Below are 23,322 nucleotides of genomic sequence, written 5' to 3'. Positions count from 1 at the left end.
TCACCCTCACTCTGCTCTTCAACCACCACCTGTCTTTGCCGGCAAGTTCTTCCAGGTGGTGGTTTTCTCTCTGCTGATTGCTATATGCTAGGCTCCTCGAGGCTGCGCCTCATCTTTTCGCCATCTGTGTACCTACTGTCTCCGCCCAGCGCTCGACGTCGTCTACTCCTCCCCGATCCTATTCTGCCCCAGGATCTGCGCCTGTTCTATGAAATGGATGGTCTTTGTGGCTAGCTTGTGGCTATTCAGGATAGTCCGGAGGTTGGTGCGGCCAGGAAGTCCGCCGAGGTGCTCCTTGCGCAGGTCGCGCAGTCGGCGACACGTTAGAACCACGTGTCGGACAGTTTGTCGTCCTTCGCGGCAGTGGCACATAGGGTCCCGGACGCCGGGGACGTTGCGGTTGAAGAGGAAGTCCTGGAGCCCGATTTTCTCGGTGCGGAGCTGAACAAGCAGCGCGCTTTCCCGCTTGGACAAGCCGCTGTGGAGTTGGAGGATGCTCTTGCTCGGGATTGGAGTGTACCTGAATGAGGATCTCCCTGTCGTTCCCGTGCGCCACGTACCCTGCCACTTCTTCTCAGCTTCTTCTCGACTCTTTCGCTTTAGCGTAGATAGGACGGCATAGAGTTCCTCGGGCTGGGCGGCTCTGTCGGCCGCTTCGCTGCTATCTTGCCCTTCTCTCCAGCCTGTGGCTTCTTTAGCTGCAATATCAGCGGCCTCATTTCCTTCAATGCCCTCGTGGGAGGGGATCCACCGGACTGTGACGGTATGACCTTTGTCTTGTAGCGTGTCTGTTCGGCAGGCGATTTGCTTTAGGATATACGCTCCGGTTCGTCCTTCGGCGCGGACGAGCGAGCGTATGGCTGTTTGGTTATCGGTCCAGATGGCGACCTGCCTCGGGCTGGAGGTGTCCTCCAAGATGTTTTGGGCGATCTGTAATGCGAGGCCAGTGTTGCCGAGGAAGGCGACATCGCAGAAGAGTCGAGAAGTCCGGCTCATGTGACCTCGGACTCTCGTCGATTCTCACGCCCTGTACCGTGAGACTCCCCTCCTGGACTTGAGCAAGGTGCTTCGCATCGTCGCATGGCGGATTGCACTCGATACTCGATATGCGCTGCTCATCCATTCACTCATATCGGCGCGTCGCCGGGAAGAGTAGGAGCAACTACGACGAGGTGCGAGCAGCGTTGTCGGCATTTGCACGCCCGCTTCCGATTCGCTGACGTCTCCATCACTAATCACCTGGTCGAGCAACTTGCACCTCCTCTCCTCTCTTGGCTGCCTGTAGACACGCCATTCAACCTGAAGAGTCGCATCCATCCGCGGCTGATTACTATCGAGCTGAAGCTGATAAACATGCTGCTTAGGAATCGAAAGTGGCACGCATCCGGCCATACCAGCGCGCTCTGGTCCTGGGGATGAACCACTCCCATAGGAATGCTGATACCATCCGACTCGTAACAGCTCTGTCAGATGCCGCGAACACAGAGTTGCTACACATCGCCGTATTGGGTCCTCTGAAAATCTTCCACATGGCATGTACAAGATACAAGACAGCCTAGACTAATCTCGCCAAGGGATCAGTGCTCGTATCAAAACGTTCTTGGGGGTATATACTCTCGCAACTGCACATAAGCAAATCTCTCATCATCAACCAATCCTCCTTCACATATCGTACAAATCTCCCAATTGAATCTCTTGCACTCTTTGCCTTAGCCAGCAGCACCAGCTCCTGCTCCCGCCGCAACCGAAGCACCAAGCAAAGCTCTCCTTCTCCTCTCATCAATTGCCATAATCGCAATCAGCGCCATCAGCTCCAAATCCTGATCCATCTCAACCAAGACTTCAATCTTCCCAAGATCTTTGTTGAAACTCTTATTCGATCTGATAAACGCCGCCAAGACGGTAGTGTTCTCGAGGTCAACGAATTGGAAATCGCCATTGTCTTTGACATAGTCGGCGAAGCCGGACACATCCCTATGGAAGAAGATCAATATTAAAGAACGGTGATGATGTGGTTGCAGAATGGTGAATTACCTTCTCCAAGCATATCTCCTCCCTTCAAATTCGAAGAAATATTCCTTGTCATTCCAGTAAGAATACGTGAGCTGCGGCCATTGCTCAACAGGAACAGCATCTGGCGGATGTCCGATGTTGATGTAGATCGCGTTGCCGACTGACTTGGCTTTTGCGGCCTAGAAACAACAACATTCCGATATCAGCAAATTGCACTTGAGAAATTGAATTATAAAGAGTAAACAACATACCGCCACAACCGGCCCACCTCTCCCCCCTCCCGTCTTCCCAAGCGCTCTCACAATCTCAACCTTTGGCGTACCCCACCAAAACGGCACCTTAGTATTCACAAGCAGAATCGGCACTCCATTCTGGCAAATTTCCAAATTCTTCGCCGACATATTACTCGTGCTTCGCACATCATACTGTTTGAAGAATTTCCTCGCGACAATATATGGCGCCGCGGAGCGCTGAGCCATGGGGTCCGCATCGTATACATTCGCAGCATCATCTGGAATTCCGTGATCGTAGAGGAGTGTGGAAGCCTTGTCGCTTGGAAGGTGATGATGAGAAGACGATTTATCATCCATGTATTGCGCTTTGATATCCATGCTGTCTCGTCGGTATCGAGGAAATGAGCTGTAAGAGTTCACGAAATGCGCCGAGTTGCGATTTTTAGCGGAGGATTTCTCTTGAAGGTTTTGTTGGCGATGCGATTTGGCTTTGCCGTAGGTGCGACGGAGAGCTTCGGAGACGATGTTATAGTTGTAGTCTGGGTTGTGCTGGGAGGCGCGACGCGGTACGGTGGGACTGGCGATAGAAGAAGATGGCCGGCCTCCGGAAAACGAAGTTGCGGTAGTGGCTGTGGTGAGTGTGGAAGTGGATGAGGGGATGTACACCGATCGTGGTCGGTAATATGAGGAGCGAAAAGAAGAATCGCCGGAGGTTGTGGTTGTACTTGTTGGAGTGTTGGATATGGGTGTGGAGCCTAGGATTTCATCGCATTTGGCAATGGAGTGTGGCCGTACGTGGACGTCTCCTCTTCGGTATTTTGGCGGCGGAGTCGGAGGTCGTGGCAATGTCGTCGTGACAGTGGTAAGAGGTGTGGAGTCTAGAAGGTCGTCACATCTGACAGCGGAGTATGGCTGTAGATGGGCGTCTCCTCTTCGGTGTTTTGGGGGTGGGGTCGGAGGACGCGCCGATGTTGTCGCTGTTGATGGAGTCCACGAATGGCGGGATGGCGGTTGCCAACAATCGATGATGTGAGGTGGCATAAGGGCATCGTCTGTGGCGATTTCGTATTTGCCCTGTAGATATTAAACTGATGCCTTCGGTGATTTGGGAATCGGAGTCGTGCAATTCCAAGCCGTGACGTTCTGCGAAAGCAAGATGCACGCACGTGCTAAGGATGTTCTGCTCTTGGTTGATCTTCGGGCATGCTGCGGATGGCGTACCATTGGTGTGAATCCTGAACGCGCAGGCCGCAGGGCTAGGCGGAGGTGAGACATTGTCTCAAGTGACTGCGAGTATTCAGCGATCTCCTGTGGCACGGTCGTGGCGCACCGTGATGGTCGATAAGATGAGAGAGAGAAAGTGGCAGTGTTCGAAGTTGTGAATTCATTGTTGCTTACTAGTAACACATAAATCAGCTCAGCCTGTGCTGGACCAATGGCAAGGTGGCGGACTGTGCTGCGCACACCTTGCGCCTGACCACGGAGGCAGACCGAAATTCTGACCATAATGCCGAAAGGATAGCAGGCAAGAAAGCCAACCTGAAGGCGATCTGAGCACTTCAGATACGCAGGTCTACTTTCCCGATGTGTTCCCGTACCCAAACGCCTTCCGCTTCTATGCATCGCAACAGCCTCTTACGCCATGCAAATCATCACCGAGGGTATCGTATCGCATACTATAATCGCATAGTGCCTGAAGTACCAAATCTGGGAGTACTTCAGTAGGAGAAACACTCGACTCAATCGAGTAGAATAGCGCCGTCGTCTTCGACTACGTATGCTTCAGCTTGTGACTGCGCCTTCGCCTTCTTGTTTGGGGTCTCAATGTCGTCTTCGGCTTCGCGCTTGCGTTTTCCAATGAGCAGCTCGGAGCTGGCATTCATAGGTTCCGGAACATCGTCGACTTCTCCATTCGTCGGCTCTATGGCTTTCGGCGGCTTTGTCGGGAGCTCGAGCGTACTTGGCGAGAGCACAATGTCATCGCCTTCCATTGTTTTCGACTTGACACTGAGGACGAGGTCCACCTTTGGCTCATCGGCATCGTCCTGCACGGTGATGAAATTGATGCCCTTGCCATTGATGCCAAATTCCGACAATGGTTTCTCCAGATTCTCCTCGAGATCCGGGTCGTAGATGACTTGCTCATTGTACACTATTGACAGATCTTCGTAATTTGAGCTGTTCCTCAGTGCGTCAACCAGGTTCTGCATTTTCGGATCCGCACCGTTTCTGATCGTCAATTTGGCATAGACCGGCGAGCACACCGGACAATCTTTTCGAGGTGGAAGTAGTTGTTCCGTGGTGATCATGCGGTCGGTGCTCTTCGAGTTGAGGAAAACCATTTTACTGCCACCCATGATCGGACCAGTGTTGCCATTCGTATTCGGTGGCACCGTATCAGGAACATGATTGTTCGCTGTCGACTGGAATGTTTGTGGCTTGGGAGTTTGTGACCTCATCACTTTGAAAGCTTGCAGGACACAGAGCGATGCCGTCAATGCATTTGAGGTGGCGATGGCAGGAATGATGTTGCCGGCCATCTGCTTGATTTCCCATTCGCTGTTCACCGGGATGCTGAATACGTGCGATCTCAAATTGGCGGCCGATGCGACAAAGTCGAGGGTATCCTTATCGTCCTTGTCAAAGTCGATGGAGCTTTCACCACCTGCGACGCGCTTGCTCAGCTGCCGGATGCTGTAGCAGAAGACCTTAAGGTTGTCCAATAATGACCACACATTTTGATCCTGAGTCGCCAATTCGGCGCCTGGTAGCTCAGGGTTCCTGTCGATGCAGACATTCTCGAATCGCAATGGGTTCGGTGGGGTCCGGCTTTGCCACATCTCGCTCATGGAGCGTAGACGATCAACGTCATCCCCATAGACCTTGTTGAACACCTCTTTCGCGAAGTCATCCTTGCCCATCAGACTTCGAATCTTCTTCAGCGCCTCTGCCTCTTCTTTCAGCTTGGCGACCTCCTCCGCATTGTCCTCACCCGTAACTGCTACATCTGACGAATCCTCCTCGCTCGTGCCAAACAGCTCGGGAAGGAGATATGATTTGGCCCAGACTATGCAGTGGATGGGTTGCGACGGAGTCGATCGGATTGTGCAGATGGGGAAGGACTTCTGAACCGGCTTCTCATTGCAATCATAGCATTCGGTGACACCTTTCCGTATGGCCTGTACCTGCCCATTGAAGCCTGTGGTGCCACTTTCGATCAAGGGCACATCGGCAGCCAGGCACATGCGGTTCACGTGCCGTCGCGCAGCCAGGTTGTCCAGAGCGTTGAAGACGATGTCGAAGCTTTCGAAGAACTCGACATCGTACTGGGCATCGAAGATGGAGGCGTGGTGTGCATCGATGTTCACGCTGGGGTTGAATGCGCTGGCCGTTTCCTTCGCGACAAATGCCTTGGGTTTCTTGATGTGATGCTTCCTGAATAGGAACTGGCGATTGAGATTGCTCAGGTCGATGGTGTCCAGATCTACGACCACGATCTCCGCCTTCTTGGTAGTCGGCGGTTCGGCGAGACCAGTGTGCTGCGCCGCTTGCGCCGCGCCTGCATTGTTTTGTATCTGAGGCGTCTTGAAGCCGCTGCCAAAGCCGCAACAGACCAGGTTCTTGAGCAGTTCGCAGCCAATGCCGCCGGCGCCCACCAGCAGCACGCGACTCTCCTTCACTTTGCGCGTGAGGTGGAGACCCAGCGATTGCGCGACTCCTCGCTCACGCCGCTGCATGATGGCGACGGTGTTGCGGCCGCGTGCGCAGGACGGTGTATGGGTTGCGTGGATGTCGGGTGTGGGAGGGAAGGAGAGTGGAGCGAGAGGTCGGCGGATTCTTGACGTCGATGTTCGTGTCCGGCTACTACGCGGCGGACGCGGCCGGTGAAGCAAAGCGAGGTAAGCGAGCCTCTTAACAAAGTTGATCGGTTTCCTCGTCACTCTCGTGCGGGCCCCTCACTGCACGCGGCCGATGCGCCGCGCATGCCGCCTGCGAGAAAGCAAAGCAAAGCGATCTGCAGAGGAGAAACGTCGGAACGCTCACTTCACTTGATCACCGAACGCGTGCGAAGCAGAGCTCAAACATGACCCGACGACAGCTCGTCCGTAGCGCGAAGTTCAGAAGCAGGGATCAGTCTGGAATGCCTTATTGCCTGAGGGGAGCATTCACGTTGCGGTTGCGGTGACTTCCAAACAGCGAGCTGGGCTTGCTCGTTTCACATGGGCCGTCATGCACACCCCATGGCACATACATGTACTCCTCACCTCGAATCTGAGTCCTTTGACTTCAGGGCGCCGCTCGAGCAGCTCTCATACTCAACTGATCCTCAAACATCGTGCAAGGCAAGTTCTAGATGTCGATTGTAGCCAGGTAAAAGGTCGATCACCGCAGGGTCTTGCAGGCGGTAGCTGATCCGCTTTCCGCGCCTCCTGCACCATATCTTGCCGCCAACAAACAGGATGCTGGTGTGCCCTGAGTCATGTCTGAGCGTGAGTTCGGCCATGGAGTCGCTCATCACCTAGACGGATCAGACTCATTGTGCTCTGCATGTCTCTGTGAGGCCGGATAAGCTCGTGATGGACGTCGCCAAACACGATATGTAGGTTGAAGAGTTTGGCTTGGTTGATCTCAGGGGTGGAACGAAGGCAAGAGCTGCCCGTTGACGGCACGAGCCGTTCTTAGTCATGTTCCACTGTGCGACTTGCAAAGTCAATGCCAAAATCAGGGCAGGCAAGTCAACGATGAAGACGAGCAACAGATCAATCAATCCATTCTTCGTTCACGTGGCTGCACGATGAGCGATGACGAAGCAGATCCCGAGCTGCTGGAGCTCCTTCGCCAAAGGCTTGGCATTTCTTCCGGGCCTCAAGACGGCGTTCCTCGCCAAACAGGTGCGTACAGTGCATGCAATGCAAGTGCCAACTTTGCCATCTCCGCACGCCCATCACTTTGCCCATTCCAGGTCTCTACTCCTCCACTTACTAAATTTGTCTGTCTGCAGGTGTCCTGAAAGACGCAGAATTCATTTACAATAATGCAATCGACGTACATGTCGATATGCATGGCACGAAAGGAGCTGCGGCGGAGATCTACCGGGCCATGAAAGCACGAGGCTATTCGACCGAGACCTGGAGCACCCATGAGCTGCATCCAAAGCCCAGCGAAGGCTTCCCCGAAGTAGACATTGTCAATTTTGTCTTCACTATGGATCTGCTCAACTTCTCGTCCGTGAAAATCGGCGCCACCGAAGCAACCAATTGCTAATGTCTCGCAGCTTTTGGTCCGAGCGAACCAGGGACGATCGATTTCAAGTCGAGTATAGAGGTCAGCGATGGACTGGCTACAACAGTCTCGTAGCTTGTCTGAGGCGGGCTTTGGATGGAGGCATACCGATCACGACCCCTCGATTCTGGACTAGCCCACGTTGCACTGAAGAGACTTTCACCCACGTATTCCGCAGTGCAACGTCAGAATATATACCACTTCTCTCGGAGCGAATCGCTATCTTGAAAGAAGCAAGCACAGTGCTACATGAGGTATTGCTTCTGTCCCTAGAGTTAATGGACTACATGCTGATGGACTAGGAATTTGCTGATGAGTTCGATGACGATGAGCTTTTCGATGCAGGTTCTGAGCCGACGCCTGCCAGGAACGGCCATGCGATTCACGAAGACATGAGTGATCAAACACCTCTCCACCACATCGAGACCTTGCAGAACGAGTGCAATTCCCACGCTGCTGAGTCTGGGGGCCAGAATGGTCCAAGCTCAATCCCGGCCAATGGCACCCACAACCAGCACTATACCTCATCCCTTGATGGCAAGCCTAACGGAATGCAGGAGACTGTAGGAGTCGATAGTGATACCAAAGCATTGAACGGCTGCGCCCCAACCAGTGAGGCGAATGGACACGTTGAGGGGTCTACCAACGGAGCCTGTCATACCGATACAGTAGACAATATCCAAGCAGCAGACTCTCGCGCACGAGCAAACGGCCACAACGCGTCAGATTCGCGACCAGACTATACGGTCATTCGCTTGATCGAGGAAAGCGGACAATCGGCGGGCAAGCTGGTGAATCTTCTAGCAAAGCACTTCAGATGCTTTCAAGATGAGAGCAGGTTCGATGGCCGCAAAGTGCGACTCCTCAAGCGCGCACAGATATTTGTGGCAGACCTATGGGCCGCATTCAACGGGACAGGCTATGGATCTTTCGAAGATATTGACCACCTTACCATGTTCGCAGGCAAGTGCCACTTTCCATACATCAATCGTTGGTGGATCAGTGCTAATGCCGGAGACTTCATCAGATTATCGTGTGCCACAGTCTTTGCATTCGCTTGGCGTTCTAACATATAGTCCGCCGTTAGAGCACCATGTTCGTGATTTGAGAACAATCGAGCTAGGCGATTCTCGGGAGGTCCAATTGCGGTACGCACCACATTTTGCCTCGTTGTCCGGTTGTATCGAAGTGCATGGAAAGCTGACTCAAGAATAGTGGCTGCAGCATCTGGGCTGTTGAGCTGATTCGGCGGGAGATCCTAAGAAATCACCCAGAAGCAACTGCCGTGAACGCTGTTTTGATTGATTTCTTTCTCTACGATCTGGCCAAAGAGAAAGAAGCGCAAGGTAAGTCTTGACTCACCGACTAATGCAGAGCATCCTCCTATTTCTCCCAAGACGAGTTCTTTGCTTCTGTTTTGAGCTCATTGCATTCTTTCGATCAGGCGACTAAGTATTGCAGTAGGTTTACCTGCAATCCCACACCATAGGACACGTTCAATATGGTACTAGAACCACGGCAGACTCTACATCAAGATGTTGCTTGGCGGCGGGAATTGACCTTATGATCACGAGTAATACCCAGCTGAAAGATGGCCTGAATTTCAGCAACATACCGTCGGCTACACACAGATCGTATGCGTGAAGGGTGCGTATACGGCAACGACAGAGTCATATTTGGGACGCGAAAATCTCCGCCTGAGCTGTGAGATGCATCGGATATTGAGGCATCACGATTGACGAAAGTCAGCGATTACGAACCCCTGCAAACGGTCGTCAGAAGCCCTATGCGATTGCTTCGGGGTATGTCCTCGCAGCACCGAGAAAGTGCGCCAGTATCGGACGGGTTTTGCTGGCTTGCGCTTGGCACAGCACTCGAGGTCCTGCAGGCAGAATACGATATAGATACAAATGCAGAAGTCACCCAGGAACAGAGTTGGTCGCCGATAAGTCATCATCTTACGATTCTTTAAACAAATGAGATCATTCCGCTCATCAATGTCGCATAGCTCTTGTCGAGTGAGGTCCGAGATCGCAGAGCATGTTTTCAAAATCATTCCATTCCAGACGCACGGGGACCGCGCCAAGTGGATCTGATTGCAGGGAAGCGATCTTATCAATCAATGGAAGTTATTCGGTCGAGTGCTTTCGAGAAGACAGACTCACGGCTCGTCGGTCGGCGACGGTGACGTGTTGAGCGATGAGCAGTGAACACGCCGTATCCTCACTTCCGCTTCTTCTCTTCTTTACTTCCATTCAAACTTCAACTGCACTTACCAAGCAACATCAACTCGACAGACCCAACCTTTCGTCAACAATCACAACACCTCTACAATGTCTGGACTCAAGGCCGGCGAGCAGTTCCCAGAGGGCGGTGCGTCGAGTCACATCCTCGAGTGTCGTTGATATCCACTGACGAGCTTTTTAGTCAAGTTCAAGTACATCCCATGGACCACGGCCGACACTAAGGTCTGCGGCTTCCCAGTCGACTACAACACCGACAAGGAGTTCGCCAACAAGAAGGTCGTCCTCGTTTCCGTTCCAGGTGCTTTCACGCCAACCTGCAGCGCCAACCACGTCCCTCGCTTCATCGAGCACATTGCCGACTTGAGTAAGTCATACCCATGCCAACCCGCTCCTAGGCCCTCCGCCACCGCATTGACAACTGACACTTCCTCATAGAGCAAAAGGGCGTCGACCAGCTTATCATCATCGCTCCAAACGATGCCTTCGTCATGTCTGGCTGGCAGAAGGTCAACGTCGGCGGCACAGACGACGACAACACTTTCGTCATCTTCGCTAGCGACCTCGAGACCAAGCTGGCCAACCAGATCGGCTGGACGGCTCCTGGGGACCGCAACGGCCGCTGGGCTGCCATCATCGACCACGGAAAGGTCACCTACGCCGAGGTCGAGACCGAGCTCCAGGCTGTCACCGTCTCTGGCGTTGACGCCATCTTGAAGCAGTTGTAAGATAAGCCTTGGAAAGAACGGACTCGATGAATTGCCACTGCGCGCCACGAAGACATGAAAATGATGAAAGATAGAGGATAGAGGATAGAATGATGAGCGTTCTGGCGTGCAATACTCTCGTCACTCGTCAGCAGCATCAATGGAAATGAATACAATAGCGTTCGAGAAAGTTCCTCATGATGAGGTGTGCTTCTGGATTAGTGAGAGAAAAGGTGGCAGTGCAAACAATGCCTGCCTGTAGTGTTACAAGGAGTCCATCGCAGATGCCAATGATGAAGCAGGCTGTCGACCGCTCTTGTAAGACCATAGCTTCATCTTATCCTTGAGATCGACGTCCAGATCGCGACTTGAAGCTTACAACCCTGGCTTCCGTCATCGCCCGCAGCTATGGATGCAGCGTACTGGTTTTCAAGAAGCAGTGATGACTGACAAGATCAACTTACTGATATCAGCCACGGTCATCCATTTGCGCTTGCAATGCCGCAACCTCACTTTTGACAGCAAAACAATCTTCCTCCGTATCGCCCAGGGAAATTAACCACATGGCATCCACAAACCATTGCACGATCTCTCAAGATTTCATGCGGCTCAAAAAACCTTTCAGCGTTTCATCCAACTTTAGCACACCCGACCCTTCACAATCAAACCCTTCCGAACCTTAAAGCCTGAAACGCGCATCGTCCTTGGCCGCGACATCACTTCCCTCACCGATTTGACAAGGCCTCAAACCTGTCTGGCACACCAGCTGACGACACAACAACCTCGCCAACCGCAGATTACGTCCTCCTGTCCGAGCTCCTGCATAGCGGGGAATAATCTGGTCGTCGCCTTCGCCATCTTCCGCCTCATACTCCCATCTTGTACCGTACCCACCACACGGACATCCTGCACACTGACCAACTTCATTCCAATTCGAAAACCAGATTTCCTGCTGCCTGCCTGCCCACCATAGCCCTGCTGCCGTCTCTCGCCTCATCACAGCACACAAGTGGAGTGCAGTGGCGTCAATCAAATCAACAAAACATCCCACCTCCCAGCCAGCAAAGATACGATATTTCCGCCTCAACCGACCCTGGTCGTCCAACGCACAGATCCGCCCGCATCCTCTCCATCTCGCTCGCCTTCTTTTCCGGTAGTTACCCACTTGCTTGCTCACTCTTCTTTTCTAAAAAGTCAATATGCCATCCGGATGGAAACGATGGTGGCGGAACAACCTCAACAAACTAAAGAAAAAGAGTAAAAACCGACCAATTTTCGATCGAGATTTTCACGAAAGTGGTTCCTCATCTACTACCACACCACCACCTCATACCCAACAAAGACCTTTTGCGCACGGTATTGATTTCCCTGGTCCGCCACTTCCGCCACAAGCAGTCGCGAGGGATCCGTTTGATCGATTTGGTGGAAACCAAGACGTGACAGTTCCTAACACTGGTGGTGATCGGAGAAGTCACGCGAGAGCGACGTCGTACAGTCGATTGGGACAGGATAAGGAGCTGGGCACGAATAGGCCGAAGAGCGCGGGCAGTAGTAATAGTTCGGACTCGTTTCGGACGGCGCATCAGGGGTTTAAATGCTGACGGCCGGACTCATTCTCTGCGGGACTGCGAGAGGGTGAGCCGTGTGTGAGCAGTCTTTAGAAGATTTGTGAGGAAGGAGCGATATAAGAGTCTCCGGATCGGGTGGTGCAGTATCATGGCCAGAGTCTCGACTGGAGGAGCGGTGGGAATCGCGATAGGATGTCTCATCGCTGGAGTCTTGGTCTGTGGGATGGCTTTCTATCTCTATGGTCGTCGACGACATCTTCTACGCAAGAAGAAGTCGAAAGGTGGCGGCGATGGCGACGGAGGGATTCTAGAGGAGACGATAGGTGAGAAACAGCGAGGCGGCAACTTCGACGCTGACCGGCTCAACGACTCTCCTACGCCTAGGACGCGAGAACGCTCACACTCGCACTCCACATCTTCCACTTCCACTGCCACGATTGGCACGATCGAGTCCATCGATCATGAGGTCCGAGAAGAATTCCACTGTCTCAACGTCGCAATCAAAGGCCATGCTGAGTTGTACTACAATCTCCGGCCGATCGAGAGTCCCGAAGACTTCAAGAACATTTGCTGCGATACGAATATGGTAACGCTCAACAACCTCCTCGGACCCAACGCACCGATAAATGCCATAGCAACAGACATCCTGCTTCAGTCTCCGGAAACTCGACATGACACGATCCGATTTCTTCTCGCATGGGTGCTCTTTCGTTTCATTCAACCAGATGCTCCCTTAGAACATACCCTCTTGCCTCCAGAACTGGTCAAATGCGCGCAAGCCATGGCTCGCAGAGCCTCGCAAAGTGCAACAGAAGAAGCTGGACGTCGGAGATCCGAGTCCAGAGCTGGAGGACGAAGCGTTGGAGCACGCTCGCCCTCACCTTTGAAGTCCAACCCAGGCATTGGAGCTAGTAATCGCCAGCCTGCACCATCTGTCACCTCAGACCCGGCAACAGCGTCATCAGCGATGGCAATAGCAGATGAACGTCTCAGCTTCGCCAAATGGCGCAGCATGTCGGGCAAGCTCTTCTACCCCATTTACGGCACCGGCAAGATCGCCAATCCGACGAGCCCCACAACACCCACGTCTCCGGATCCTCGAGTGAAGAATATCGACCAGCTCGTCACGGCCCTCGTCTGTCTCCTGCAACCCTACGTGGCCAAAGGATATGGCGGAGCTCGCGTCCGAGACCTCGAGAACGTGGTCAAAAGCGCTGCCGGGTTCGGGTATAAGCTGTTTACACAAAAGACGGAATGGGAGTTCGCATGGTCGACGTTGATGTCGGATGAGGTAGTGGTGTTTCCCGCTCTCGTCAAAATCGGGGATGATCGCGGACACAAGTTGCGACAGTCGATTGTACTGACCTGGGAGGAGACCGTGAAGCTAGATGATAATGTCCTGGATGTTGTGAGGAAACGGGAGAGCGATCTAAGGACGATCGAGGAAGCTTTTGAAGAGTTGTAAGTAGTGCTGTTAGTAGTAAGAGACGTCAGAGTGCGACCAGGGGCTGTGTACGTAACATGATACGTACTCAAAGGTCGAGCACTGAATAATCGTGTTAACATTTGTGGTATCTCTCGGGCTGTGAATCTGAAAGTCGTTCTTGCTTTTACCATCTAGAGGAAGTAGTCTCGTACTGGGTCGTTCCCCGCATGCTGTTGCTGGTTTTGTTGTTCTGCTCTGTGGACTTCGTTCTCGGGCGCAGCTTCAAAGACGTTCCATTTTCGCTCGCCGCCGGGACCTACTTCTAGCACGGATGCCAAATTGCCGCATCTGTAGCAGTAGTTTGGCGCGCTCCAGACTGTGGATAATCGATCGTCAAACATTACCATGTAACCCTCGTTACACAATTGATGTGCGCGTAGGATATGGTTCATGCTGTTTACTTCGAGGAATTTTTTGACCACTTGTGCGCCAAACGTGTATCCGGCTCCTCGAGGACTCAAACTGAATTCGTCTCGCTCGCCGTCCGGATCAGACCAGACTAGATCTGCCATAGGACCTTCGTGAGGTATTTCTCGGAATCGGTCAATGATCTTGATTTGATCAATGCTGTGTATGCTCGGACTGAGGCCTCCGTGCACACAGAAGATCTTGTCGTCGATGACGCAAGACAGACTGAGGTAGTCGAACATGTCTGTAAAGTAGTGCCACACTGCGGGGTTGCCGTACTTGCGACTGCATTCGGTGTAGAAGCCATAGGATTGCGTGACGCCTCTGCTCTCGTGATTGCCACGGATCAAGTGCACTCGCTCTGGATAGCGCAGCTTCAAGCAAACCAGCAGAGAAATGGTCTCGATGCTGAATAGCCCTCGGTCCACATAGTCGCCTGTTGTTCTAACGTCAGATCGCACTCTTTCTGCATTCATCGCCATCCCGGCGTTCTAGAGCAGGAGCTGTACGACTCGCGTGACCTACCAAGGAAGAGGTAGTTCGTATCAGGACAATATCCCCCAATCTTGAATATCTCTATCATGTCGAAGAACTGGCCGTGGATGTCACCGACCACGGTGACGGGTGCTTGTACGTGCACGACATTGCTCTCCTTCATCAACAGCTCTTTCGCTTTGGCGCAAATTGCCTCGATGACCGAGTCTGCGAGGAGCTCTTTCTTGTAGAGGCGGCTGATGCATTCGTCGAGGTCAACGCTGGCTTCATTGCACGTCAGTGTCCTGCGTGGCGGTCGCGCGAGGAGGCGGAGGCGGAATGGCAGCACATACCAGGCAGGCCAGGCATTGCTCAGCGGCGTCGAAGGGGTGGTTCCGCAGCAGGAGCGGAGGATGGACGGAGGTGCTTATGACGGGCTCGGCGCATAGGGCAGGAGAGGAGCAAGAATGCTGCGCGCCAACATCGTCAACCCAGCACATGCAGCGGCAAGCGACGTCGTGGCGATACTGCTGACTGCGGCGTGTGGTTTGTCTTTGCACGCGGCGCTTTCGCTGGTCGACTCGTCGTCGTGTCGGGCACGTGCGTGAGAATTAGTCGTGGCCTCTTTCGGACGTGGCGTGGAGAGCAGACGCGTGCAGGGGTGGGCAGGTGGGCCGACAGCGAGATTTGTTGTTGTGATCCACCGTTTCGGCGAACAACACAGTCGACCGCCCTCACGACCACCGCTGCCTCTGCCGTTGCACGAGCGTTGCAGCTCGTTCGCCTCGATCTCGCCGAAATACCAGATGCCGCCACACTAATTCCACTGCGCGCGGAGAGCGGCTCTGGTGGCCGTCCATTGGCAGAGGCAACGGCCCTGCAAACATCACGCCTACCAAACAACACCGCTTCTTGCTGCCGTTCGGCTGCACAACACAAGGCAAAGGCCCGAACAGATATCTCTTACCACCTTTCCAACCTCATCAGCTTTCCCTCTCTCCTGCCACAATTCCCTCTCCTCTCAGGCATTGCGCCCTCAGCGCCTTCAGCCGCCTCCGCTTCACTGCCCACTCCCCCGAACTTCTATTTTGAGAGCAGCCTCTGCAAAGGAGTGAAGAGAAAATCCCCACTTGGTCCTCTGCCGATATGAATGCCACCGCAGCGCCTTATCAAAGGCCATCCCACGGTCATTCGGCTTCTTATGGCGGGTATGTATAGCGTTTCTTCTGTGCAAAGTCGTGTGGCTGCCTTGGATCCAACTGACATTGGGAACAGTCCGCCGCCCGCCAAGAAGGTCAAGGGAAACCCCATTATCACTCGGTATCCTCCGCCTCCGGGTTACAGGCCACCAGTTCAGCCACCGCATATGACAAGCTACGGACTGCCCGGCGGCTGGCAAGGCCAGAACTTCATTCCATCAGCCTTACCATACCCGAATGTGCAACTGCCTGTCAATGCAGCTCATTATGGGCTCCCTACTACATACGGCCAGCCGATGGAGCACCTGCAACACCAACATATCCGAAGCCAATCTCTGTCTTCTGCGCCTATGTCCAGCCAAGGTGTCCTCCAAGGTCGACACTACTCTGCTCCATCGGTTCCTGCCATCACTCTCGATGGCAATAGCGATCCCATGTCGCCCTCGACCGAGACTGAGCTACAAAGCATCGCTCTGGAGCATGATTTCGATGAAGAGTGCTTCTACTCACGGCATCCCGAACAGGTTGACCCTTCCCTAAGCTTGGGCTCCATCGTTTGGAAGGCGCCAGTACCAGGCCAGGCAGCACTACCTGCTACATTTGGCGAAGCTGAATTGGAGGCAATTGCACCTGGCTTAGCCACGAAAACCAATGGGACAAGCTTGTCATCTTTGTGTGATGGCGAAGAACCGCTTTTAAGTGTTCGCCAAACTGAAGCATGGTTTGAGCTCAAACATAGTCTTATCTTCAAAGAGTTTCCAGCGGTCTGTCACAAGCTCATCAGCCTGTCGGAGTTGTTGACTGAATATAGACAACGCTTCGACGCGGAATGGGCTGCGGGCCCACGTTCGCCAACGCCAGGCTTAACTCGGGAGCCCACACCTGTTCGGACGGATTCGAGAGCTAGTAGCTGCAATCGGCGCATGGGAACCTATCACCAAGACAATTCTGTTCGAGCGAGCACCGAGAAAGCAGATGCTTTCGATAATCAGCTTGACGTACTGGATCGACTTGAGGCCGCCCTCCGAACAAGCAGCAACAACGGGCCGGTATCACATTCGAGAGCCGGTTCTGTTGTTCACTCGCGGGCCGGATCGGTTGTTCACTCGAGAGCCGGATCGGTCGCCCACTCGCGAGCTGGATCAGTGTCACATTCCCGAGCTGGGTCTGTCAATTCACATCACCGCCGCCAGCCGTCAACGACAAAGTTCACCCGTCCGAAGGTCCTTCAAGCTGTGCGGGATCCAGCACAAGAAGACATTCTGGCAGCGCTAGGCGTTAGCGGATCGCCCAAGTCCGTGTATCAGACGCCTGGACCTGCATTCGGTCCCCCGCCCGAAAGCAAGAGTAGTCGGCACAGCAGAGAGAGCTCGGTAGCCAGTACACGCTCCACGACTCACGTGTTGCAACCCGCTATACCGGAGGAGCACGACACGCCAAGGAAATCGCTCGATTATCATATGAAGGAGGATACTCCACTTCAACTCGGCATCCCTGAAGACATAGAACCCGACGACGATGTCACGCCCCGACCCCTCCGATGGCAACGAGACAACATGCGCAAGCGAAGTTATGCCGACTCACAAGGCGGAGCACAGCGTGGGGAAGAGGAGACGCCCAAGCGATCTAAGCCATTCCACGCAGATTACAATGGACGATAGCGATGGTAAGCTATCCAACAAGCACCGTACAGATGAACAGGATCCGGCCATCGCCTCTGTCACAATCGCAACGGAACCACACACGGGACGATCCAAGAAAGCCATTTTCAGAGAACCGGTCAAGCTTGTGAAGTCTCTGCCAAAATCTCGCGATCCTTCACTGACAGATCTTGCACTGATCAGCAAATGGGAACGCGCTCAAGAATGGAGATGTGACCCAGACCCAGCGTATGCGCGAGGCGTCAAGGACTATAGCGTCGAGGCGAACATGAGAAACCCAGTCGTCTTACTACATCAACATGATTGTTCCGCAAATAGGTCGAAGCGTCGCGACAGTTGGGTCAACAAGAGGTGGCACGCGCCGTTTTGAGCAGCGCGAAAGAAGATTGTGGTTGTCGTTGGCGAATATTTCTCTCCATTGCATATGTTGCGCTGGCGATTGTGGCAGGCCGCAAACTAGAAAAGGTCGGCATACCTCAGCCATTCGGGATCCTCAATTGGATCACGAACCTGCCTGAGCGGATACTCTCCGCAGCTACTTTGGAAAGACACGTCACACGTCGGGCAGAGATACCCGATGTGAGCAGACGCGTTCAAAGCTAATTATTCACTTCCATAATAGCATCACGCTTCAACTATTACTAATTTCTGACCTTCCAACGCTTCTGAATCCTAATCCACACCACGCTCACCATCCTCTTCCGCCAACTCCACGCCGCAAAGAGCCATCCTTCTATCTCTCCGATCTCTGACCAACCACTTCCAGATCTCCTTCTCTGCGCAAGTCGCCGCTCCCGCTGCTGTCCTCAGCTCCCCGCTCCGACTTCCACATTCTGGGGAATCTCCTTTTCTCGTCCCGACTCCTTCGCCTCCATCCTCATCGTCGAACACAACGAACTTTGCCTCGTCAATCACCTTCATCGGATCCCATACTTCTTCATCCGTACCCAAATACACCGAATGATCTCCCGATCTGAAGAACTCCCCATCTCTCAACAGATACTCCCTATGCGGCAGGAACGTCGCTTCCTCGACGAGTTTCACAAGCGTGGACATGAATGTTGTTTGAGGTTGTTGCTGACTCGCCAGAGCGTTGTTCCCATTTGGATCTTCAACGGTGAAGAGGCTTACTAGTCTTTCAAATAGAAGTTGGTCGGGCTGAACCAAGAGCAACAGATCAGAGAGGAGATTTGAGTCGGAACCCTGGAGCCAGTATTTCCGCGGCATTGCAGTATCTGCCGAGGAGAAGAGGAAGATGTCGTCTAGAGATTGGGAGAGAATTGTTGATTTTGGGTGGAGGTGGGCGATGCGGGTGTACTGACTTTGGTTGAAGGGGAGGAATTTGGCGTATTCGGCGCTGGCTTTGCTGTCCTGGTAGGTTGAGAGTGGGATATCGACGGGCTGGAGGAGTGCGTGGAAGTCATTTTCTGCCCGTCGTAGCAGGCGGAGGATGTTGTCTTTAAGAGGGGCGGAGGATGAGGTCCAGGATGATGGGTAGGTTAGGAGGCGGCTAGGTTTGGAGGAGAGGCGTTGAAGGGTTTGGAGATGGATTACAGCAGAGCAGAGAGCAGAGGGGTCGTGGGCGTGGAAGTGGTAGGCGTATTGAGACCAAGTGGGGTCTTCCGAGTGTTGGAGATGCTGATTTGGGGGTGGAGAGGAGTGCATAAGGGCATGCAGGTTGTGCTGGAAGTTCGAGATTCGTTGTTGGAGGTCGCCGTGGAAGGTCCAGAACACGAGAAGAATGATGGATGCGAGGATGATGCGTTCGTAAGGTCGAGTCCATCTCCGCCAGCGGCTGTACCTGCTGCTGCTTTTCCAAGTCTTGGGTGCTTCGTATCGAGGTGCAGACCTGACTTTGGGGCTGTTGAGTGGTGACCATGGACCATCGTGGCTGTCATGGTTGGCGAAGCGACCTCCTCGAACTGGCGATGGGAGCCATTCTTTGCCGAGAGATTTGGTCGTATACAAGTTCGACGCCATGGTACAGTTGAATGAGAAGGTAAAGTTCTGCGCAAGCGGATAGAGACTTGTAGTGTGAGAGAACGCGTCTTCTCGTGTTCTGGTATCGTGCAAGGAGTGCGCTTATCGGAGCGGTTTGGAATGTAAGATCGCTTATGGGCATCGCCATCTGATCGATCTTCTGGCGACGTAACTTTCATTTCAGATTATGTATGACATTTGTGCTAATGGGTATCGCTAAACATCGTCGAATCGTTGACAAGGACTCCTCCTCACAACTTCGCCCCAGCCTGTATACCCCGCCTCCTTCGACTCTTCTTTACTTCTCCTGCAGCTTCACTGCTCACATCATCCCACATGTCCTGCCCCGTGAGTGCAGCAAGACCAAGTATCCTCCTCGTGACCGTTCCGCCTTCCTTCTTTCCTCTAAAATCTCGTCTGGAAAGATTGATGCTTTCAGCGAATTCCCATAATTTGCCCTCTGGCATCAGTCTACCAGCCTGATCATGCTTGGGCATCCAGTCGTCGCCAAGACGTACACGCTCCTTTGACTTCTGCCCCTTCGACGGCCTCGTCACCATAATGATTCCTTCTTCCTCGAAACGCCCGAAGGCATTTTTGAGGGACTCCTTGTTCACGGCTTCATAGTAGCCCAAGTCGCCTCGATGGAACAGCGTCTTTCCAAGGAGTTGAGCTTTGTCCTGTGCGAGTTTCAGATCCAGCCACGCCTCTTTGCCAGCATAAGAAGGCGGTGGGGCGAGCATGAATAGAGAGACGGCACCGAGCCATGATGCTTCGATGAATGGCCAGATCAGGAAGCAGTAAAAGTCAAAGTTCTCTAGGTCCAGGTCCCTCTCGGATTGCGCGATAGAGATATGCTGTATCCTGCCGTCTTGACCAGTCTGGAGGGAGAGGACGCCATCCTTCTCGAGGCCGCGTAAAGTAGCCGCGAGATTCTCTTCCAGAGGGGTGGTGGGAAAGATGAACTCCGCTCGGAAGAGCTGCGAGAGGAAGAAGACGTAGTCGTAAAGTTGCTTGTAGGGCATGATCTGCTCGCTGTCGCTGCCGCCGATCTTGACCTTGGTATAGAGAGCCGCGCAAACCAGTGCTTGGGAGATAAACAAATGTATCGTCATGTTGCGATAGAACGAAAGCTGGAAGCGGTCTTCGGCGTAGTACATTTCTTCGGGCAGATCCTCGACTCTGCCAACTAGCTTGGGTCCAAGCACTTCCAGCGCCTTATCGACGACTTGTTCGGTCGAGATCCCAGCGAAATGTGCCACGCGGGCATTGCTCGCTTTCACGCGTTCGGACAGCCATTCTACGCGCCGCATGAGTTCGGTGCGGCCGACGCTGCGTCCGGTGAGAGTGAGCAACACAGTACCGACTAAAGCGGTGGGCATCACGACTGAAACCTCGTTGATGTCGCTGAGCACTTTGTAGCCAAACGTCGTAAGCAGTCTCCTTCGTAGGTTTGCATCGTATCCGCCCTGTAGTTGAGTGTCATTGCCCAGCCTGCTGCTTTGCTCGTCAATGAATTGACGTAAGCTCCAGGGCTTCTTGAATCGCACGTCCACTCTTCCAAGTTTCAGAGACAGCACGTTCGATGCCGACAGAAAGCCCGAAAGGTCTTCCTTCTTCTTCGGTTGGCCAAGAAGTTCGGAAATGTATGAGTCTACCTCTATAACCTTGTCGTACTGCGTTGAAACGGGGCACACCATTGCATCTTCCACTCTACCAGATAATAGGGAATCCATGAGGAAGCCAAGGATACCAAACTTTGGCTGCAGCAGCTTCCCTGTCCGGCTTCGTCCTCCCTCTACGAAACACTCAAATGGGTAGCCGTTCTGCAGAAGTGTGTCAATGTAGCTTTGCACTAGTGTGGTATACAGCTGGTCGTCGCCAAAGCTGCGTCTGATCCACATTGCGCCTGCATGCTGTAGGAAGGGGCCCACGAGTGGGAAGTTGAGGTTGTCACCAGCCACCACTGTAGGCAGAGCTAATCCAAGCCTGTAGCAGATGAGCTGCATGCTAACATAGTCCACATGGCTGCGGTGACAGGGTAGGAATATGATGCTCTGCTTCTTCCTCGCGGCTTCTTTTGCGACCTCGCGCAGTGCGAGAACTTCCTGCGTGCTCACGTGAATGCCCTGGTGGTATGCCCGTGTCAACAATTGTGTTGCAAAGTAGTAGGCTCCTCGAATGAAGTGCTTGCTCTCCATCTTCAAGATCATCTTGTCCAGCCAGTCGTATGCCACTTCTCCAAGCTGCCCTTCAATTTCCTCTCTTCTTGCTCGCCGGGTCTGTCGCGTTACATCGTCCTCTCCCTCAAGCCCTTTGGGACCCAGCCGGTCCTCGTGTATCTCGACCTCAACCCTCTTTTTCGCCAGCTCTCGAATGCGTGCTTTGAGCATGGGCTGCTTCATGACCATGCTCTTCATATTCTCACTGAAGCCATTGTAGAAGACGGGCGGGCCTACGACCTTGTCATAAGATCTCCAGTTCGTCCCGAGAAGATGCAAGCCAAGCTCTTGCAGGGCATTCAATGGCTCCGTCCTGAATTTGGCATACGGCTCGAGTAGTTCCTGCTCTGAGTCTCCCGTGGGAAGTACTCGCAGGGAGTCGCCGACTATGGCGAGGTCTGAAGCATCGCTGCCTACGCCAGATGCTGGCCGTGACGGAGACATGGTGAGGAGGCGGGTGCGGAGGGTATCAGCAAAGTATCTCCTTGCTCAATGGGGAATATTGAAAGAGATCTGCCGCATGACCTGCCATGGCCGCGATATGAACGCAGCGCTGTGTCTGGGTGAGCGTCCCGCCCCTCATAGGCAATGCTGCATCAGAAGGTACGGCGAGACCAGTTCGTCGAAACAATGCCTCGGCTGCGCTAAGATCGCGAACACGTGCTCGCGCGTCAACGATGAAACAAGCGCTGAAGACTTCAACTTCACCACAAGCGGCAGCGATGTGCACTGAATCTCACAAATTACAGACACTACCCACCACGCCTCTTCTGTCATCTGCTGAAGCACGATACCTGAGCCGCTCGTCCGAAGCAACAACATAGACGTAGGTATCGCGCGGCAATACTACAAGAACGCTGCTTCTTTCTGGCGACGCCTTTCATGCAGTACGACCCTTCGGAGTTTGCAACTTGGCAGTGAATGTCGACGAGCAGATCAGAAGATCCTCGCGGCGCTCGCTGACAAACACAGCACGTCTGTCAATCCGGGCACACATTGCACAATGCCGTTGTAACCCTGTTGTTATTGATTGCCACAGGCAGGTCACTCCCTGTGTACCCAAGAGTTATACGCAAGCAGCGCTCTAGCACCGCGCGCGAAACAGCGACGTCCTCGCAACGGCATTGGCCAAGAATATGGCGTCTTCGAGTTCGCTGAAGTATTTGGGTTTCACTGCGGGCCAAGATTCGTCCGCGATGCCGCTCTCCGGGTCACCGTCACGAGGTCCGCAAAGAAGCCTGCGATGCCCGAGGACTGTTGTCACGAGGAAATGACTTATCCCCAGGATCTAGGCACACCATGATGTTCTGTCAGTTTTGGTACAGTATCTCGCCTGCGAACCTCGAACGGTTCACTTGCGCTCTAGTTTATCAGCGTGGATCTGCTAAAGACCTTAGGGTGCCATTCGATCGAACTTCCTTTGACTGGCAATTGCCCAACAGCCGCTGTCGGGCAGCTGGGTCCATCAAGGCCGTGGTCCACTGTCTAGGACTACGCAGCATGCGAAGTGCGGCAATTCCTAGCCTCGCTTAGCTCTTGCATCGGCGGATGAAGATAGTAGCCCCTTTTTTGCGTTCCCAGTGTGCTTGGCGCTCCTCTGGTTCATTGAGGCACAAGATATGGGCAGTGCAGTCTGCACTGTTGGTGCATTGATGACGGAATGCAGAGAGGAAGTCTTGTCGCGACAGGTCGTTCAAGGTCTGGTGTGATTTGCTTCTCTGTCGCTTCGCGGAACGACAACTCGCAACAGCATGAGCATCGCCATTTGCCACGTTGAGGAAAGACTTTCCCAGGGCCCCTGTGAATTCCGACGATGCAACATAATCTCATCACCTGATTGCCGCT

General features: G+C 53.5%; 9 protein-coding genes across 11 annotated transcripts; 4 read left to right on the top strand and 5 right to left on the bottom strand.

The window, feature by feature from the left end:
• Window positions 1–1,709: 1,709 nt before the first annotated feature.
• On the bottom strand, window positions 1,710–3,521 carry CKM354_000498600 (uncharacterized protein; the record flags this gene model as incomplete). Of its 2 annotated transcripts, XM_044800241.1 has the most annotated exons (4): window positions 1,710–1,974; window positions 2,035–2,192; window positions 2,265–3,320; window positions 3,468–3,521. In XM_044800241.1, 4 exons carry the CDS (start codon window positions 3,519–3,521, stop codon window positions 1,710–1,712), a joined length of 1,533 nt encoding a protein of 510 aa, XP_044656176.1. The 2 variants fall into 2 exon arrangements, with proteins under 2 accessions (XP_044656176.1, XP_044656177.1); XM_044800242.1 differs by lacking the exon at window positions 3,468–3,521 and having other exon boundaries at window positions 2,265–3,287.
• A 464-nt stretch (window positions 3,522–3,985) lies between these two features.
• Window positions 3,986–5,983, bottom strand: CKM354_000498500 (uncharacterized protein; the record flags this gene model as incomplete). The annotated part of the gene is made up of 1 exon (XM_044800240.1): window positions 3,986–5,983. The coding sequence occupies one exon, from the start codon at window positions 5,981–5,983 to the stop codon at window positions 3,986–3,988; it is 1,998 nt and encodes a 665-aa protein (XP_044656175.1).
• Window positions 5,984–7,041: 1,058 nt separating this feature from the next.
• Window positions 7,042–9,040, top strand: CKM354_000498400 (uncharacterized protein; the record flags this gene model as incomplete). Its single annotated transcript, XM_044800239.1, has 7 exons — window positions 7,042–7,138; window positions 7,249–7,471; window positions 7,522–7,783; window positions 7,832–8,492; window positions 8,557–8,677; window positions 8,745–8,875; window positions 8,994–9,040. The coding sequence occupies 7 exons, from the start codon at window positions 7,042–7,044 to the stop codon at window positions 9,038–9,040; spliced, it is 1,542 nt and encodes a 513-aa protein (XP_044656174.1).
• Window positions 9,041–9,862: 822 nt separating this feature from the next.
• Window positions 9,863–10,500, top strand: CKM354_000498300 (uncharacterized protein; the record flags this gene model as incomplete). The annotated part of the gene is made up of 3 exons (XM_044800238.1): window positions 9,863–9,902; window positions 9,957–10,139; window positions 10,211–10,500. 3 exons carry the CDS (start codon window positions 9,863–9,865, stop codon window positions 10,498–10,500), a joined length of 513 nt encoding a protein of 170 aa, XP_044656173.1.
• Window positions 10,501–12,195: 1,695 nt separating this feature from the next.
• CKM354_000498200 (uncharacterized protein) lies at window positions 12,196–13,512 on the top strand (the record flags this gene model as incomplete). The annotated part of the gene is made up of 1 exon (XM_044800237.1): window positions 12,196–13,512. One exon carries the CDS (start codon window positions 12,196–12,198, stop codon window positions 13,510–13,512), a length of 1,317 nt encoding a protein of 438 aa, XP_044656172.1.
• Window positions 13,513–13,664: 152 nt separating this feature from the next.
• Window positions 13,665–14,784, bottom strand: CKM354_000498100 (uncharacterized protein; the record flags this gene model as incomplete). The annotated part of the gene is made up of 3 exons (XM_044800236.1): window positions 13,665–14,377; window positions 14,467–14,700; window positions 14,769–14,784. The coding sequence occupies 3 exons, from the start codon at window positions 14,782–14,784 to the stop codon at window positions 13,665–13,667; spliced, it is 963 nt and encodes a 320-aa protein (XP_044656171.1).
• Window positions 14,785–15,561: 777 nt separating this feature from the next.
• Window positions 15,562–17,275, top strand: CKM354_000498000 (uncharacterized protein; the record flags this gene model as incomplete). Its single annotated transcript, XM_044800235.1, has 2 exons — window positions 15,562–15,623; window positions 15,691–17,275. 2 exons carry the CDS (start codon window positions 15,562–15,564, stop codon window positions 17,273–17,275), a joined length of 1,647 nt encoding a protein of 548 aa, XP_044656170.1.
• A 624-nt stretch (window positions 17,276–17,899) lies between these two features.
• On the bottom strand, window positions 17,900–19,255 carry CKM354_000497900 (uncharacterized protein; the record flags this gene model as incomplete). Of its 2 annotated transcripts, XM_044800233.1 has the most annotated exons (2): window positions 17,900–17,916; window positions 17,968–19,255. In XM_044800233.1, the coding sequence occupies 2 exons, from the start codon at window positions 19,253–19,255 to the stop codon at window positions 17,900–17,902; spliced, it is 1,305 nt and encodes a 434-aa protein (XP_044656168.1). The 2 variants fall into 2 exon arrangements, with proteins under 2 accessions (XP_044656168.1, XP_044656169.1); XM_044800234.1 differs by lacking the exon at window positions 17,900–17,916 and having other exon boundaries at window positions 17,948–19,255.
• A 251-nt stretch (window positions 19,256–19,506) lies between these two features.
• Window positions 19,507–21,921, bottom strand: CKM354_000497800 (uncharacterized protein; the record flags this gene model as incomplete). Its single annotated transcript, XM_044800232.1, has 1 exon — window positions 19,507–21,921. One exon carries the CDS (start codon window positions 21,919–21,921, stop codon window positions 19,507–19,509), a length of 2,415 nt encoding a protein of 804 aa, XP_044656167.1.
• Window positions 21,922–23,322: the final 1,401 nt, after the last annotated feature.

This window comes from Cercospora kikuchii (assembly GCF_019650295.1).
Source record: "Cercospora kikuchii DNA, contig_00003, whole genome shotgun sequence".
Lineage (NCBI taxonomy): Eukaryota > Fungi > Ascomycota > Dothideomycetes > Mycosphaerellales > Mycosphaerellaceae > Cercospora > Cercospora kikuchii.
The sequence above is the reverse complement of the archived record's forward strand: the minus strand, read 5'-3'. Positions and strand labels throughout refer to the sequence as shown.